This window comes from Loxodonta africana, chromosome 12 (genome assembly GCF_030014295.1).
Source record: "Loxodonta africana isolate mLoxAfr1 chromosome 12, mLoxAfr1.hap2, whole genome shotgun sequence".
Classification (NCBI taxonomy): Eukaryota; Metazoa; Chordata; class Mammalia; order Proboscidea; family Elephantidae; genus Loxodonta; species Loxodonta africana.
The window spans coordinates 54,636,382-54,653,537 of record NC_087353.1 but is presented as its reverse complement, the minus strand read 5'-3'; the positions used below and the strand labels follow the sequence as shown (position 1 = coordinate 54,653,537).

The window sequence follows — 17,156 nt, the reverse complement described above, 5'->3', positions numbered from 1 at the left end:
GACACACAAAGATACACAGGCACACACCGACAGACAGACAGAAACACACAGAGAGAGACACAGGTACACACAGAAGACACACAGAGACACACAGACACACAGAGAGTCACATAAGACACAGGGACACAAAAACATGAGACACCCAGAGACAAGACACATATACATACCCAGAACACACACAGAAAAACACCTGCACCCGCACCTGCACCCAGAGACCATTGCACACAGCCTTTAAGAGGCCCTGAAACATCAGCACTCAGGTGAGTGGCTCAGCCCAGGTGGAGTTCATATGGTGGCCAGCTCGGGTGCAGTCCCAGGGCTGATGGTGAAGGGCGCTGGGCCACCACCGTGGTTTCCACCATGGCCTCCAGGTCCTTCCCACAAGACAAGCCCAGGGTGGGTTCCTGGCTGTCCCCTGTGGGGAACCAGGGGACTACAGGTCCTCCTGGCTTACCCCTCCCAGAGTCCTGGTGGGAGCTGGGCCCCTGAGGGCAGGTGGGCATATGGGTGGTTGGGGAGGCAGTTCTGCAGCCATGAGCATGGCTGGTGTGTTCTGCTCCTCTCTCTCTGTACTAGGATGGCCACTGGTGGGCCCCTTGGCCCCCAAGGGGCCGCTGTGCCCTCTGGGCAAGTACTCATGTTCCACCCCAGTCCCCTGCCCAGGGATCCAATCTCAATGCCTTTTCCCTCCCTGGGGCCCTCTTCTCTGGGGTTTCCCAGCTTGGCCTTTTACTGTATTTTATTGTTTTTATTATTATTTTTGGCAAAATGCTGTTTGATGGGCCATTTCCGGACTTAAAATAAGCCGACACCGACATTACCAGGAACTGGGGCGCCCTGAACATTTCTTTGAGCTCTGGGTGTCTGCATGTTACGTCTCAGACATTCTGAATATCAAGGTGGGTTTTTTTTGCTTTTTGTTTATTCTAACTCCCCATCCCCCTCCTCCCAGCACCTGACAACCACTAAACTGCTTTGTGTCCTATGATTTGTCTATATTGTGTTTCCTGTAAGTGAGATCGTACAATATCTGTCCTTTTGTGACTTATTTCAGTCAGCATCACGTTTTCAAGGTTTGTCAATGTTGTGGCACACGTGTGGACTTCATTTCTCTTTGTGGCTAAGTAATGTTCCACTGTATGAATGGACCACGCTGTGTTTGTCCATCATCTGATGATGGACACTTGAGCTGTCTCCACCGTTTTGCTGTTGTGAACAGCTTGTCCTTGCTGAACCTTAAACACTGAAGGTCTGGTTAAGCCCCACTTGCACCGACCATGGTGCTCCCACACTTGTCTTCCAGCCATGTCCAAGGGTAACATCTCCCAGACCACAGTCTCCTCTAAGGGGGCTTCTCGCCCACATAGACCCTGCGCATCATGAGGGCTCTCTTTCCCTTGCTTAGAGAGGCATGGGCTGCAGCTTCACTCAGCAGAACACGCACAGGCATTCACAGGGCAGGTCAGGGCTGTACGTGCCTCTCCTGCTCCTGGTGCCGCCTGGCCCCAAGGATGACAAAGCAGAGTCCCCTCTCCCACCCTCTGCTCCCAGAGCCTTGGACCTCATATCCTGGGAGGAGAGTCCAAGGCCCCCCCTCCTCCCAGGGCTCAGGCCCCAAGTGTGCCAGTGGGGAAGGCAGGGGAGAGGCATTGCCTCCTGATGTCTGCAGCGTGGCCCTCTCTGTCCACCTGGAGCCACCACACTCTGGGACTCCAGAGGCTGTGGGGAAGCTGCGTCTGCCAGGAGCCACATGTCACTAAATACCTTCAGGTCAGGGGTCCCTAGGGACTGGCCTTCCCCAGACTGAGTCCTTGGCCTCAGACAGAGAGGGAGGGAGAAATGAAAGAAAGGAGAAAGGGAAGAAAATAGGAAGGGAGGGAGGGAGAGAGAGAGGGAAAGATGGAGGGAAGAAGAAAAGGTTTGGGGAAGGAGAAAAGAAGGGGGAGAAAGGAAGGAGGGTGAGATAAAAGGCGAAGGAAGGAAGGAGGGAGGAAAAGAGGGAGGGAAGGTAGAAGGGAGGGAGAAAAGGAGGGAGGAGGGAAGACAGCAGGGCAGAAAGAGGAGGGACTGGGTGGAGGAAGCCTGGGACACAGGATGAACTGGCTAAGCTCCCAGAAACACCATCACAGGGGATGAGAGCCAGCAAGCCTCCCCACCCCAGATATGGTCACCTAGCCTAAAGACCCAGCGCCCAGGGACCCACCAGGCAAGTCCACGCCCAGTCCTGAGGCTGCTTTTCCACAGTTTAATGGACACTAGGGGCAGAAGGCATGGGCTCCACGCCACCGGTCCTCACACACCCCACCTCCAAGACCTGCCCGCAAAGCCCCTTCCTGCCTCTCCGCAAAGGAGCAGAAGAAATGGCCAGGCTGGAGCTTTGGAGGGTGAGGTGAAGGATGAAGAGGCACGTGGTCTCTCCAGGTCTCTGGGCCCCACTTTAGCCCCTTCTAGAGCCGGTGGGAGTGGGGGACATACTGGTGGATCCACGACACGTAGCTCATCACCCGGGCATAGACCCCTGGGAGGAAGCGGTGGCCACAGCTGTCGCCCCAGCTCACCAGCCCTACCTGGAGCCAGGTGTCATTCCAAATGCAGGCCAGGGGGCTCCCAGAGTCACCCTGGGGAGAGAGGTGGCACTTGGCAAGCTTGTCCCGGTGCCACCAAGCAGTGGGTGCTTCCTTCCCCTCCCGTGGAATGTGGCACCGAGGGACAGAGAGGTACAGGATACCTGGCAAGAGTCACGGCCCTCGCTCCCTGCACACAGCATGTCATCCTGGATGGCCTTGGCGGTTTTGTTTGAGGAGATGCCTTTCAGGTAACGGCGGTTACAGTCCTCATTCCCCACTATGGGGATCTCCACCTCCTGCAGGATGTAGGGCTTGGGCAGGGGTGCTGTGGGGAGAACCTGGGTGAGCTGGGAGCAGGTCCCAAGGGCAGTCCCCGGCAGTTTTCCCCTAGTGTCTGGATTTGCTCATCTTCAGAGGAGCAACAATGCCCACCTGGGTGGTGGGGGACCCAGAGAAGGACCTGTAGGAGCAGTGAGGAGGAGACATCCACTGCCTGGGTCTGTCTGTAGGCCTGTTCACAGAGGCCCTGATGTGGCTCCACAAAAGGGCCCCCAAGCAGTACAGAGAAGAAAGCCTCCTCAGGACCTTCTCCCTGCCTCCTTCCATGCCCACCAGGTGTCCCTGACCCTGACCTCACAGGCACCCCTGACCCTGACCTCCCAGCTTGACAGCGCCCCAGCCGGTCACCCAGCACGTCTTCCCCGAGGGCACCGTCAGGGAGGCGGGCGGGAGGGTGACTGGCTGCACGTAGTCCGACAGCATCACCAAGGTCTCCAGCTGCAGCAGGGCGATGTCTGCGCCCCCCTTGGCAGACAGGCTGAGGTTGAACTTGGGGTGGCGGATGATCTTGGTCACGTTCATCAGCTGGTCATGGTCATAGAGTTTCAGCTGCCCAACCTGGACCCGATAGGCACTCGGCCCCAACTCTATCCTGTTCAGAGGCAGCAGGCAGGGGCCCAGGCTCAGCATGGCTGCAGGAGTCAGTTCAGGGGCTCAGAGCCAAGGGATCCCCTCAACATGGGGTGTGTTGCTCCTATGGCCGTCCATGCAGAGCCCTGGACCACTGTCCCCCAGCCCCGAATGCCCCACACCCTTCACATTAACCCCTCTATGTGCTCCCCCAGGCCACAGGAGCGGAGGACGGTCACTCACGGGACAGGACAGTGGGCCGCGGTCAGCACCCACTGGGGGTGGATGAGGGAGCCCCCACACACATGCTGCCACAGCACCAGCTCCTTGTTGTACATGCGGAGGCTGACCTGCCAGGGCCACCTCCCGGGGGGGGCATCATGGCCCCCGACGATGCCCACAAACTCAGTCCCTGGACTGGGAGCTGGGGAGGCAGAGTGGGGAGCCATCATGGACCCAGGCGTCCCTGCCCTGGGCTCAGCTCAGATCTTCCCACTCATCCATCTCTCCCCCTCCCTGGATATCAGAAGCATCCAAATAATCACCCTGACTCTGGGGTGGTCCCTGGGAGGCTAGTGGAGGCCTGGGGGGCAGGGCTAGGGGCCAGGGACAGAGTGGGCTTTGGAAGGAGTCAGGTCTCACCTGGGGTCACGGGCACGGAGCCCTCCAGGCAGGGGAGGGTCAGCAATAGTAGCCACAGCATCTGCAGAGGAGAAGGGCCTGGACCCTGGGGCCTGGGGTCTGGGATGGAGAGGGTAGGGTGCGAGCAGGCACCACCTCACCTTAATGGGACACTCATCTCTCTCCTCTGTAGCCTCTCTGAGTGGCCCAAGGTCAGGGAGTCCATCAGCAGGCACTGGGGTGCTCTTGCTACACCCCAACCTCACCCTGCTCACTGCTAGCCCCTCACTAGACAACCCCCACGCCTCCTGCACACCATCTCAGCTGCAGCCACATGGCCAGCCTCTGAGGGTGCAAGTGGGAGAAAACAGGCTGGCAGGATGCTCCAGGAATCCCCAGGGCACTGGACCTAGGTTGGCAGGATGAGGGATCAGTGGCCACCAGGTGCTTCGCAACTCAAGCATAGAGTTGCCACAAGGATGAATCCACCACTGCTGAACCTTCATGGAGACAGCATGGAGCATTTCACCTTCTGACTAGATGAGGCACGCTGCCTCCATCTGACTGGACAGGACATACCGAGACCATGTGACTGGACAGGATACACAGCTTCCATCTGACTGGACAGAGGACGCTGCCACTATCTGACTGAATGGGGCATGCTGCCACCACCTAACTGGGTAGGTCATGCTGCCACCCTCACTGCTACCACTATCACTGCAACCATCTGACTGGACAGAGGATGCTGCCACTATCTGACTGGACAGGGCACGGTGTTGCCATCTGACTGGACAGTGCATGCTGCCACCCTCACCACTGTCACTGCTACCATCTGACTGGACAGAGCACACTGCCACCATCTAGATGGATGGGGCATACTGCCACCATCTGACTGGACAAGGCATACTGCTGCCATCTGACCAGACGGGAATGCTGCCACTTTTCTGCCTGCTGTCTCTTTTCTGGTTGGATTCTCCAGAGGCAGACGCTAAGGTGGAGATTGGCATAAAGCTATTAACCAGGGATCAACATCTGTGGAAGGCAGGTGGAGGAAGCAGAACTGGGCAGAGTGATAAGCTGGGCTGCGCTGCAGGGCTGGCAACATCTTGACCAACCCACAGGGAGATCTAGAGTGCATATGGCCCTCAATGGGACAATGCATTCGGCCGTCCAGGAAGGGGTGTGGCTGGGTGCTGCGGCCAGAAGCTCTCAACTGACAACACTCCCTGCAGCTGGCACAAGTCCTTCCCTAAAGGGGGATCTGGGTGACCCACCTCTGCCCAACGCTGTGCACCCCTTGGGCTTCTTCATACAGCTTGGGGACCAACTGCTGCAGGGTTCCGGGGCCCCTCTTTCTGGGGGAATCTTACAACAGGAAGGTTCAGGGCCCCAGCTGAAACTCATCAGGCCCCTCCTCCACTGTCCATTCTAGACTCTCACCCTCTAGTCTCTGCGACTTACTTGGTGGCGTAATCCAGGCCTTCATCCCTGAGGGGTCTGAGCCCTGGTCACCGTAGACTTCTCAGGCTGGGGCGGCTGTACCTGTCCACTTACGACCACAATTGATAAGGGGTATCAACAGGCTTGCAGTGGCTCTTCTGGGTGCCACACATTCTCCCCTACCCCCCATTGTGACATAGCAACCTTCCCTACTCCTGATGGTCAGTGTCAGTTGTTCAGACCAAGATTGTAGCACTACTTATTACCTACTGCTCTCTAGACACAAGGAACTCAAACTGTGAGACATCAGTTATAACTTATATTTAAATAGTTCTCTCATTGTCTCCTAGCAAAAGTATGCCCCTTTGAGAAACCAGGGCCTCTAACCCTGCAGAGCTCAGAGTTGGGGACCACAAGTTCTTCCACTGGGTCTTCGGGAGTGATGGCAATGGGGCCGCTCTTGCTTCCTTCCCCTTGGTTCCCAAACCCATTGATTCTTCCTATTGGAGACACAGCACCATACAAAGGCTTTTGATTCAATGTCTATGCTGTGTCCTAGAGGATTCCTCCCTGTCCTCTTAGGGTATCACTTCTCAGTCAGCTCTTTAGCAGGCCATCCAAATGCTCTATTATGAGCCAGCAACTTCTGTGATATGACCAGCGGATCTCATGGCCCTGCACTTCCTTAACCATAAAGTGGGCTCCCCAGTCTGATGCAAAGTTCTGTGGCGTCCTATGCTGGTACATCCAACATTCCATAGCCCTTGGATCATGGTGTTGGCTGAGTTCCTGCAAACTCATACGTGGAATATATGTCCATTCCTGTCAGAACAAATCTCTGGCCCTTCTAGAATGGCAGGGACCAAAGCAGTCAACTTGACATTCAGGGGCCGATTACTGTCATTGAGGTATAGTACCATATTGTGGGCTCACCATTGGTCTCTGCTGCTGGCAAGTTGGACATTTGGTGGCAGTGAAAGCTAAATCAGTTTTGGTATTGGTTGGGCCCCGTCTTTCTATGGAGACTACTTCTCTAATGGGCCCATGTTGCCAGCACTGGGAAGCCAATGACCAACTGGGGTCATCTGGCCGGTAGCTCTATCTACTTGTTGTCTAGTGCCTCTTCCACGGCAGATGCTTTTCTGATTCTGCTGTTCACATACCTTTACACTTCATGCCCACTCCTGTATGTCCATAAACATACTTTTCCCCAGACCTCCATCTACCCAATCTTCTACTTCCAGCCAGCCAGGTCAGCCACGCCTCCCATGACTCTGGCCACTTCTCCTTCTGCACAAAGTGCATGAGCAGGTGCACTGCCCAAAGCTCCACCTTTAAGGAAAATGTTCCCTTGCCACAGTCTTCTACGACTACTCCCATTACAGCCTCCATATCTCCCACAGTGGTAATTCAGGTATTTGGCTATCCAGGTCAACATGGGCCCTGTATCCAAAAGTCTGGTATTCCCCCTTCTCGGGTATGCAGTTATCTGAGTATGGCCATAGGCTGCTTTTGGGGGGAGTTAGGGAAGCCATGATGGGGCATCTCGATTAGACTTTGTGCGGTCCCCCCTCCTGAAGATAAATCCCTTCTTCAGTTACTGAGGTCCAGATCTGAAATACAGCTTGGGCACAGACACTAGGCATGGAATTGTGCCTTTTTATTGGGGCAAATTTCCTCCGCCTCCCAGCCACTTTCCTTCATTTCCTCTGTTGGTACAAGCTGAGCAGAAGCATCCTTAGCTGCTCATCTGTTCTGCCTTAGGGACTTCATGTCTCTCTGTCACCATCTCCCTGACTCTTTCCAGGAAAGACCACCCTGACTGGTCCTCTGACCCAGCCACTCATTTTGATCTAGCCCCCTTGCTTCTGGGGCTTAAGTGCCAACACATGATGTCTCTTGTTTCAGGTTCCCGTTTCCCTGTGGCCATCACTGGGCCTAGATCTGCGAGGACCTCTTCTGCCTCTGTCGGTTTGCAGGCAATGCGCCCCCTCCCACCAGCACATTCATGGCCTTCATAGTGGAGAGCCCTTTGGGTTCTCCCAAGGAACTTAAATCCTAAGGTGGGTCTTCCACCCTAAATAGGCCATCCACCCCAGTGGGCCACCTCCCAGGCCTTTCACCTGCTCCTCCTTCGTGGCAATTCTGGTGCTTTGGTCTCACTCAGTGTGGCCTCCACTTTTCCAGGCCTCTAGGATCATCCTTATGGGTACCAGCACCATTTCTGGGGTCCCTGCCAGGCCACTGGACCCTGATCTGGGAGAGGCCTCTGCAGTTGATACACCTCCTCCAGCACAGCCCTGGCCCAGTTCAGCTGTGATGAGGTGTTATAGGTCCAGGGGCCACACCCTGAGATAGAATGTGGTGTGCAGGGCATTGATCAGGGTTTGATAGCCATGGAAGGAGGGTGAGGGAGCAGATGGCAGAGCGAGCTGTTGATGGGAAGGCCTGGACCCTCAGGTCACCATGGTTGCTAGAGCCCCTACACCCACCTGGGTCACTTTTGGTTGTGGTCGTGAAGCTGCCACTGAGGCTTCCCTGGTTCCGTAGCAGTTTCCACCTCCCTTGCAGCCAGCCAGGCTGAGGTTTCTAACTTCGGCTTGGCCTGACCGTGCCGTGGCACTAACTGCGGTTTGAATTTGGAGCTGGAATCCTGCACATGCGCAAACCAGGATCTTGGCTCATGCGCAGGATCTGAAGAGCCTTGAACTTGACCTGGGACTTGATGTTCTCCAGCACACAGCTGCATCTGAGCCCATTTGCAGAGCAAAATGTCCCTTCCTTTACAACATGACTCAGCACCTGGATCTCCAAATATGAATATGGGGGGGATTGGGGTGTTGGATTTTGGGTGCCAATCCCTGCCCCTTGGGCCTGGAAGGCATAAAAACTCCAAGCTCCTCTGGGGCAGGGAGCTAGTCATCTTTCGGCTGCTCCCTGTTTGCGCAAACCATGAATTTCCAATTTCTGTTTCCCTTGCAACTGGTGGTGTGGTGCCCGTCTTATTTCGATCGGCTAATAGGACAGGACAAGAATCTGCGTCCAGTTACAGTTGCAGCTCCTGCAGCTGAAGGGACAACGAGGGGCTGACAAGGGAGGCTTGTGCTGACTCCCCCCACCCCACACTCATCCACAGAGAGACCATCTATCTCATCACTCGGGGAGGGGGCTCTGGGGGATTTTAGGGAACAGACACCTGTGCGTGTGTAGGACCAGCATGCTGCCCTGGAGGTGGGGGAGCTGAACAGAGAGGAAGGCAGGTTTGCCCCTCGAGAGAGGGGTGTGGCCTCAGAACCTGGTCTCTATGTCATGGAGGATGAAAGAGTTTCTTGTTGAGCTGGGGGAAGGGGAATTAGCTGATCCTGGCCTTGAATGATCCCTTTTGGGAACAAAATTCTACTGCCTCACCCCACCCAGGGCTTCACTCTGCTGAGCCTGGGGCTCAGTGTTGCAAAAGGAGATGGGGAAGAGACAACAGGGCCCTGCCTGCTGTCCAATCTCTATGTCTAAACCCAGGCATCCCAGTCAAGCCCAGGTTGCATCACAGCTGAGCCAGGAGCTGCATGGCTTTGGGGGGATTCCAGCCAGGATAAGGGGCATGAACCCAGAGCCCAGCCCAGGAAGGATGGGGAACATGAGCCCAGGCCCCTCCTTCCCAGATGCTTTTGTGAATACAGCCCAAGAACACAAGGTAAGTGAGGAAGGAGGTGAGTTTGGGGAGAAGAAGAGGGTGAGGATGGGAATGTTGAGTCAATCCATCCACCCTGCATGATCCATCTTCACCCTCCAAGACTCTCCAACCTCCCCCACACCACACCCACTTTTTGGCCCCAGGTGTTTACCTAGGTCCCACCTACACCTTCCATCACCTAGGCTCCCAACCAGGAAAGCCCCCCCACTGTTCCCCGTTGGCCATGCCCACAGGTGAGGACTCCTCACAGAGCTTGCTGTTCCTCACTTTACTGAGCTACAGAGGGAGGAGGAGGCCATGGTCTGGGGAGGCTTCCCCACCCCTGCCCCACCTCCAGGAGGTCATCAGAGTGTGCAGGGCACCGTCCCAGCTGTCCCTTTCAGCTGTCAGGGAAAGGACAGGACTCTGAGGGAGTGGCAGGGGCAGGAGAGCCTAAAGGAGGGAATGGAGGAGGAGGTCAGGTTCAGTGAGGAGCTGGCATTGGGGAGGGGGCTATGAGGGTCTCCAAAGATCCCAGAGTGTCTTCTTGTGTGGGCAGCATCCTTGTCCCTGCTTGAGCCTCAAGGTGACAAAGGGACATAGTGGCAGATCCAGTTATATAGTAAGATGTCACCTCTGTGTAGGCTCTAGGATGTCCCACATGACACATTGTCTGCTCCAACTTACCACCCCTACCTGGAGCCAGGTGCACCCCCTTTTATAGACCTGGGGGCCCCCAGAGTAACCCTGTGGAAGGAAGAGACAGGCGGTGAGCCTTAAGATCCTTGAGGGCTTGGAGCAAAGGCTGTGGGAAAGGGACATGGATGCAGTTGGGACGTGGGGGTGTCACTTTGCAGAAGCCCTTGCCCACACTCCCAGCATGTTGTCCCTGATGACCTTGGTGCCATATTGTGGCCTGTTCTCCTCTGCCCCCACGATGGAGACCTCCACCTCCTGCAAGATGTAGGACCAGGGCAGCCGCACTGTGGGGAGAAGCTGAGTGAGCCCAGGAGGTGGTTTGGGGTGGGCTCCTGCCCCTCCCCAGCACCTGGTTGAGTCAGTGACCCCTGGCAGTGTCTTGCCTGACGTCCAAGTGCAGAGGCTGAGCCTGCAACTGGGCACCCCTGGTGCCAGGCTCCAGTGCCACAGGGTAAGCTTCAGTTTCCCCACACATACCTGGGGGTTACATGGTACCCACTCCTCATGTCTCCCTGTGCTGACAGGCTGATAACCTCCAGGCTAACACTGAGGGCACCAGGCTCAGGAGGGAAACTGAGGGGGAGCATTTCTAATTCCAAAGGAGTTGTTACTGGGAAAATCAGCAAGTACTTTCCCCTAGAAATACAGAGTCAGGGCTTTGGCATCAGCTTGGTCCCTTTACAGCAGAGACCATGAGTGCGTCACGTAGTCCATCTTGGCTCATCCTTACCCTCAAGACATCAGAGAGAACAGTGGATCCAGAAGGGCTGCACCGGGCCTGGCGCAGAGTAAGGGAGGGTCAGCAACAGCAGCCACAGCATCTGCAGGGGGAGGGGAGAGCTGGGTAAGGAGACAGACTGGACCCAGGGGTCTGGGAAGGAGAAGGCAGGGTGTGAGCAGACCCCAGGGTCTGGGGTGGAGAGGGTGGGTGTGAGTGGGCAGCATCCTCACCTCCACTGGGCTCTGAGCTCTCTGCTCTGGGCCCTTCTCTGAGCCCCTTTGTCTTCCAGCCCAGGAAGTGGGCAGGGGACAGCTTCCTCCTAGGTGAGGCATGGGAGGAGGCGGGACTTCTCCTTCACTGGGACATTGGTGATAGATGGGAGATTTGTCCAACAAGAGTATGGAGTGTTTTCTCTGAGCTGAGCACAGGGCTGGATGCTGGCGGACCAGCAGGGAGATGGACAGCGCACACGTGGACAAATAAAAATAAGATGTGAAGACAACAAAACAAAGCGGGTATTAGGGCCAAGATCTGGGTTATGTGGGGGTGAGGCCGTGAGACCCCCTTCCCAGTCCCCCCTGGAGGCTCACCCCATCCTGGGAAAAGACAGAGTGCTGGGATGGGAGCCCAGGGCCTGGAGGAGCCAACCCTGAGCTCTCCTCAGAGACTGGAAATTCTCTACCTCTCCCCTCCAACACCAGATATTCCTGAGGCTGGAAAGAGGGGACCTAGTAGATAAGGTGGGCATCTTAGAAACCACAGTGGCTCCCCATCCCCACACAGGAGCAGCCCCCCACCAATGCTAGGAGTCGGCCTCCAGGGGCTGTGCTCAGACACTGGGCAGGGGCCTCCAGGCCCAGGAAGGGTGGGAAAGGTAGGCTTCCTCCCTCCCCTATCCCTGCTTCTCTGGATGAAGCCCCTGTCTTCCCTCTCAGACCATTCCCAGGCAGAGGCTGCTGCTGGGTAGACTGCCCACCCCAACAGAGTCAGTCGGTGTGGGTTTGGGTCAGGGTTCCAGGGTCTGACTGACAGGAAACGAATCACAGGAGGATCAGCGAGGACCACAGCACCAACTTTGAGCCTGATCAAAATCAGTATGAACTGTATGCAAATCTGATCATTTTAATGAACATTTAACGTGACTCCCCATTTCTCTGGAATAAAAGACAATATGAATATTGAAAGAAACCAGAACAAAAGCAGAACAGAAAGTCAGGGCAAGTTATGCAGCAGGGATTAAAAAGGTATAAGTCATGTTACTGAATTATACACTTAGAAATGGTTATAATTCCTAAATTTTTGTTCTATATATTTTACCTTAGCTTAAAAAAGCTGTAAAAATGAAAGCTGGGTGGCTTTCTGATAAAGCATGGTGGATTGAACTACCTCTGTGCTTGTCTTCCTAAACCCTGTCCACAATGACAGTAAAGCTGTAAGTGAATAAAAGGCACAAACAAAAAAGGCAAAGAGGAGACACGACCACAATGGCCGAAGAAGGAACAAAACATGGAATGGCTACAACCTGAAGGGGCCCAAGCCGTTCCCACCCTGCAGGCAGGATACATATTTCCTTTCTTTATGAAGATTTTTGTCTGGTGTTGACATTGATGTTATCACGACCTCTTAGGATAGGAGGTATATCATTCCCTTTTTCCCCGTTTTCTGAAAGATTTTGTGTAAAACTGAGGTAAGCTGTTGCTTGAAATTTAGTAGAACTCATATTTAAATAAGCTGTACTTGGTGAATTTTTTTGTCACAAGTGTTTAAAAATTTTCTTTTAATTTTTTTCCTGTTTTCCATGATTATTTTCTGAAATTGTTGTTTCCATGACTTTTGTGTAGGGTCAAGTTTATTGAAGAATAATTTACACCTGGTAAAACTAACCTGTTTTAGTGCAGGGATCTATGAGTTTTGAAAAACGCATGTAGTCAGGGAACCACCCCCACAATCAAGATTTAGAACAATTATTTCACTCCAAATAATTCCCTCCTGTCCTTTTGTAGCCAACTCCTCCCCCACCCCAGTCCCTGGCACCAATGACAGAAATGTCCTTAATTTGACTTCTTCCAGATGCCACTTACACGGAATCATCTACTATGTGGTTTGGGGTCTGGGTTCTTCACTGAGCAAAACCCATTGTAGATGCATTCATGGTGTTGCCTGTCTCTACTGTTCATTTCTTTCCATTGGATGGATGCACTACTGCTTGCTTACTTGCTTTTTTTTTCCTGTTTTACCTGAATTTTCTTGCTGAAGGAGCATCTGTGTAGACTTTTTTTTTTATAGTCAGCCTCAATATTGTCTTTAAATTGGTGATTTTTTTCCCTTTGCAATTATTGATGTACTTAGACTGGTTTCTAACATCTTATTATTTTATATACTTCAACTATTTATGTTTATTTTTTATATTTATTTTTATTCCTTTCTTGCCTTCTAGAATTGATATTCATATTTAACTTTAATAGATAAAAACTCTATCAGCCTCTCAGATCTCCTGGCTCCTTCTTCATGCTGATATCATTGAGGCTGTTAATTCTAGATTATTGTGGACATTTCTTCTCACTTTCTGGGGGATTATCTATTTTTAAAAATAGTGGCAACCTTGACTAAGATAACTGATCTCCTTTAATGAATCTCTCTCTCAAAACATCAAGAGGGCTCTGAACTGTACAAGAATGGACCGTTCCTGAAAAGAACTCTGGGAGAGAACCAGTGCACCTTGCTAAGCAGTGATCTGGCCCAGCAAAAAACACCAAACACCTGACTTCATGGTAATGTCAATTGGCACCCTTCACCTAGTACAAAAACAACCCCATACATCACACATAGATTATTGTTGTTGTGCGCCATTGAGTCAGTTCTGACTCACAGTGACCCTATGTGACAGAGTAGAATTGCCTTATAGGGTTTCCTAGGCTGTAATATTTACAGGAACAGATCATCAAGTCTTTTCTCCTGTGGAGCTGCTTGTGTGTTTGAACCCTGACCTTTTGGTTTGCAGCTGAGTGCTTAACCATTGCACCACCAGAGTTCCCTCATCACAGATTAAAAACCCAGTGCCATCGAGTCAATTCCGACTCATAGCGACCCTGTAGGACAGAGTAGAACTGCCCCATAGAATTTCCAAGGAGTGCCTGGTGGATTCGAACTGCCAACCCTTTGTGCAGCTGTGGCACTTAACCACTACGCCACCAGGGTTTCCGTCACAGATTAGACATGCTTTTTTCTGGATCCCCTGCATGTATTCTTGCATGTAAGCACCAGGTACATGAACATCCTGGTTGGCCCCAGGCTTCAACAGGGGGACCGGTGGCAACTCTGCTGGATGCTTTCATGCTGCCGAGGGAGTAGGGGAGAGCCCCAAACTCCTGCAGGGCTGGCAGAAGGTATAGAAAGAGCACAGCTGACCAGCCTGAACAAGGATGGCTGCCACACTGCAGACAGTGTGGGGTGGCCATTGCTCTGCGCGGTGCTCTTAGCGATGGAGGCCTGTTAGAAGCAGAAGCTAAGATTAGAAAACTTGAGGAAGAGCTAAGGCCAGAAAGGGCTATGAGAACAACTGCTTTCATGTTGGCTACTGACTTAGCTGGAAAAACAGAACAAAAGGAAAGAAAATGGGAACAGGGTAGCCTTCAGCTCCTCCCCTAGAAGAAGAGGGTGTCAGAGGAATCTGGCCAAGGTTCCCCTTATTGTAGGGCCATTCAGGGGGACCTGGCTTTAGTTGACACTGTAGCTGCATGTGCTTTGATTCATGATGATCCATATAAATTTGCAGGTTCTATGGCCTATATAGACAGATATGAAGGAGCACTGATTCCAGCAGATGGGAAAAAATTATAATGCAAATTGGGAAGGCTCTTCTTTCCACCTTTTTGCGTTTATATGTCTTCTGTTCCAGAAAGCATACTGGGCACTGACACCTTGCAGGAACCTCCCTAAAAAAACAGTGGGGAGCTCTGCTTGTGTTTCAGCCAGCAGTGTAAAACTGGTTCTTCGAGGTTGAGTTAAATGACAGCTGCTTTTGCTGCCTCAACTCTAGAGAACAGTAAACGTTAAACAATACCAGTTGCCCCAAAAAAATTTTCCAAAATAAAATGGAATTGGAAAAGATGTAAATTATTAGATAGGCCCATAGCCCTTACAACAGCCTGGTGTGGCCTATTTGTAGGTAGGATGGAACATGGAGAGTGAGAATGGATTACTGAGAATTAACTAAGGGAACTCCTCCCATACATGCAGCTGTACCCAGCAGTACCATTATTCTGGAATGGTTGACAACATGCTCAGGAGAATACCATACTGTTTTAGATTTGGCAAACACTTTTTTCAGTATTCCCCTCAGCCGAACTGCTCAGGACACATTTGCCTTCACATGGGAAGAAAGGCAATGGACTGTCCAAGTGTTGCCCCAAGGATATTTGCATAGTCCTGCAATTTGTCACAGAGCCCTGGTGCTGCAGTGGTTAGGAGCTCAGCTGCTAACCAAAAGGTTGGCAGTTCAAATCTACCAGCCACTCTTTGGAAACCTTATGGGGCAGTTCTACTCTGTTGTCTAGGGTTGCTGTGAGTCGCAATCCACTTGATGGCAACAGGTTTGGTTGGGTTTTGGTTCACTATTTGTCACAGCTTGGTACCTCAAGATTTAGCCGCTGTTCCCACATCACGAAGGGTACATATGGAACATTATGTGAATGATATCATGCTAACCTCTAATGATGTGAGTCTTCTACAGATGGTAACCAATTTAGCAGTGGAACACCTCCAACAGCCAGAATGGGCTATAAACCCACAAAAAATACAGAGATTGAGGCCCATGATCAAATTTCTGGAAAGCTGTCTGATAGAGTAAGACCTGAGTCTGCCTGGAGTAGTTATCAATTTTATGTGCCTTTCCTTGTATGCAAACCGTTAAGGAAGTACAAACTTTTGTGGGGTTACTGGGATATTGGAGAGGCTTTATCTCACACTTGATTCAATGCCTTCCACCACTCTACAGACTGATGAAAAAGGGGACTGGGAAACCTCATGAGAAAATGGTTTTACTCAAGCCAAGGCACTAGAGCCACAAGCCCAAGAGGCTATAGAGAAGGGGTGACTTTTTAATTAGACGTCACTGTTGCAGAGGATGGCATGGGTTGGGCCTTGTAGCAGAGGAAAAGGAAACAAAGGCAGCTCTAGGATTCTGGTCACAGCTATTCAAGGGTGTGGAGACACGCTACATTTTGATAGAAAAACTATTCTTGGTTGTGTACAATGTGGTGTTGCAAATGGAAGCCTTCAGTAGAGAAGCACAAGTGGAAGTAAGAACAGCATACCCTGTCATGGGGTAGGTAGGGGTCTCTTTGCCACATCGTAGTTGGCTGTGGCACAGAGTAGTTCCTTGGTGAGACGGCATGGCTATCTGCAATGACGTGGTAAATTTTCCCCTAGCCCTCTCTCCGAAGGTTACAGGAATATTTGAGACCTATCAAATTTACACAGGAAATGCCCGCTGGCCACCAACAGACACCTCTGGAATGCCCTAGGTGTATGGAAGAGTAAACAGACACATTCTAGGAGGATGCCTGGTACGGGGATGGTTCCAGCGTAGGCCAGCCCCCTGAGTGTTCAGCCATTGCTATCCATCCCACTACCGACACCATCTGACAGAAACGGGTCCTGGACGCAGACCAAGGGACCAAGGGCGCCTGCTAGTAATCACGCAGGAACCCCACCTGCTGACAATTTGCACCGACTCCTGGGCAATGATGAAAGGCCTTGCTTTATGGATATCCCAGTGAGAAATGGATGGGTGAGAAATTAATGGGAGAACTTTGTGGGGGCAAGAGTTAGGATGAGATATCTGAGAACAGTGATCAGTATCATGCTCTCCCCCTTGGGTGTGAGGAGTGCCCTTCAGCCGTGGAAAGCCCCACAACCTGCGAAAGTAGCAGAAGGAGGAAATTACAATAGTTACATTTGAATAGAAAAGGAAGATTGTCCTGTTTTTGTTCCTAATAAGTTTCTTCCTTTCCACTAAAAGACATTCACTCTTAATATTGGAAATGTTAATATTATGGCTAAAATTGAGATTTTTTTTTTTAAATAACTTTTATTGTGCTTTAAGTGAAAGTTTACAAATCAAGTCAGTCTCTCACACAAAAACCCATATACACCTTGCTACACACTCCCAGTTACTCTCCCCCTAATGAGACAGCCTGCTCTCTCCCTCCACTCTCTCTTTTCGTGTCCTTTTCGCCAGCTTCTAACGCCCTCCACCCTCTCATCTCCCCTCCAGGCAGGAGATGCCAACATAGTCTCAAGCGTCCACCTGATCCAAGAAGCTCACTCCTCACCAGCATCCCTCTCCAACCCATTGTCCAGTCCAATCCACGTCTGAAGAGTTGGCTTCGGGAATGGTTCCTGTCCTGGGCCAACAGAAGGTCTGGGGGCCATGACCGCCAGGGTCCTTCCAGTCTCAGTCAGACCATTAAGTCTGGTCTTACGAGAATTTGGGGTCTGCATCCCACTGCTCTCCTGCTCCCTCAGG

At 52.2% G+C, this 17,156-nt stretch overlaps 1 protein-coding gene across 1 annotated transcript; it reads right to left on the bottom strand.

Moving 5' to 3' along the window:
• Nucleotides 1-2,447: 2,447 nt before the first annotated feature.
• LOC135232885 (mastin-like) lies at nucleotides 2,448-4,415 on the bottom strand. Its single transcript, XM_064294778.1, has 3 exons — nucleotides 3,224-4,415; nucleotides 2,729-2,892; nucleotides 2,448-2,684 (listed from the first exon to the last, which is right to left on the bottom strand). The coding sequence occupies exons 1-3, from the start codon at nucleotides 3,534-3,536 to the stop codon at nucleotides 2,448-2,450; spliced, it is 714 nt and encodes a 237-aa protein (XP_064150848.1). The 5' UTR covers nucleotides 3,537-4,415.
• Between the last annotated feature and the right edge of the window lie 12,741 nt (nucleotides 4,416-17,156).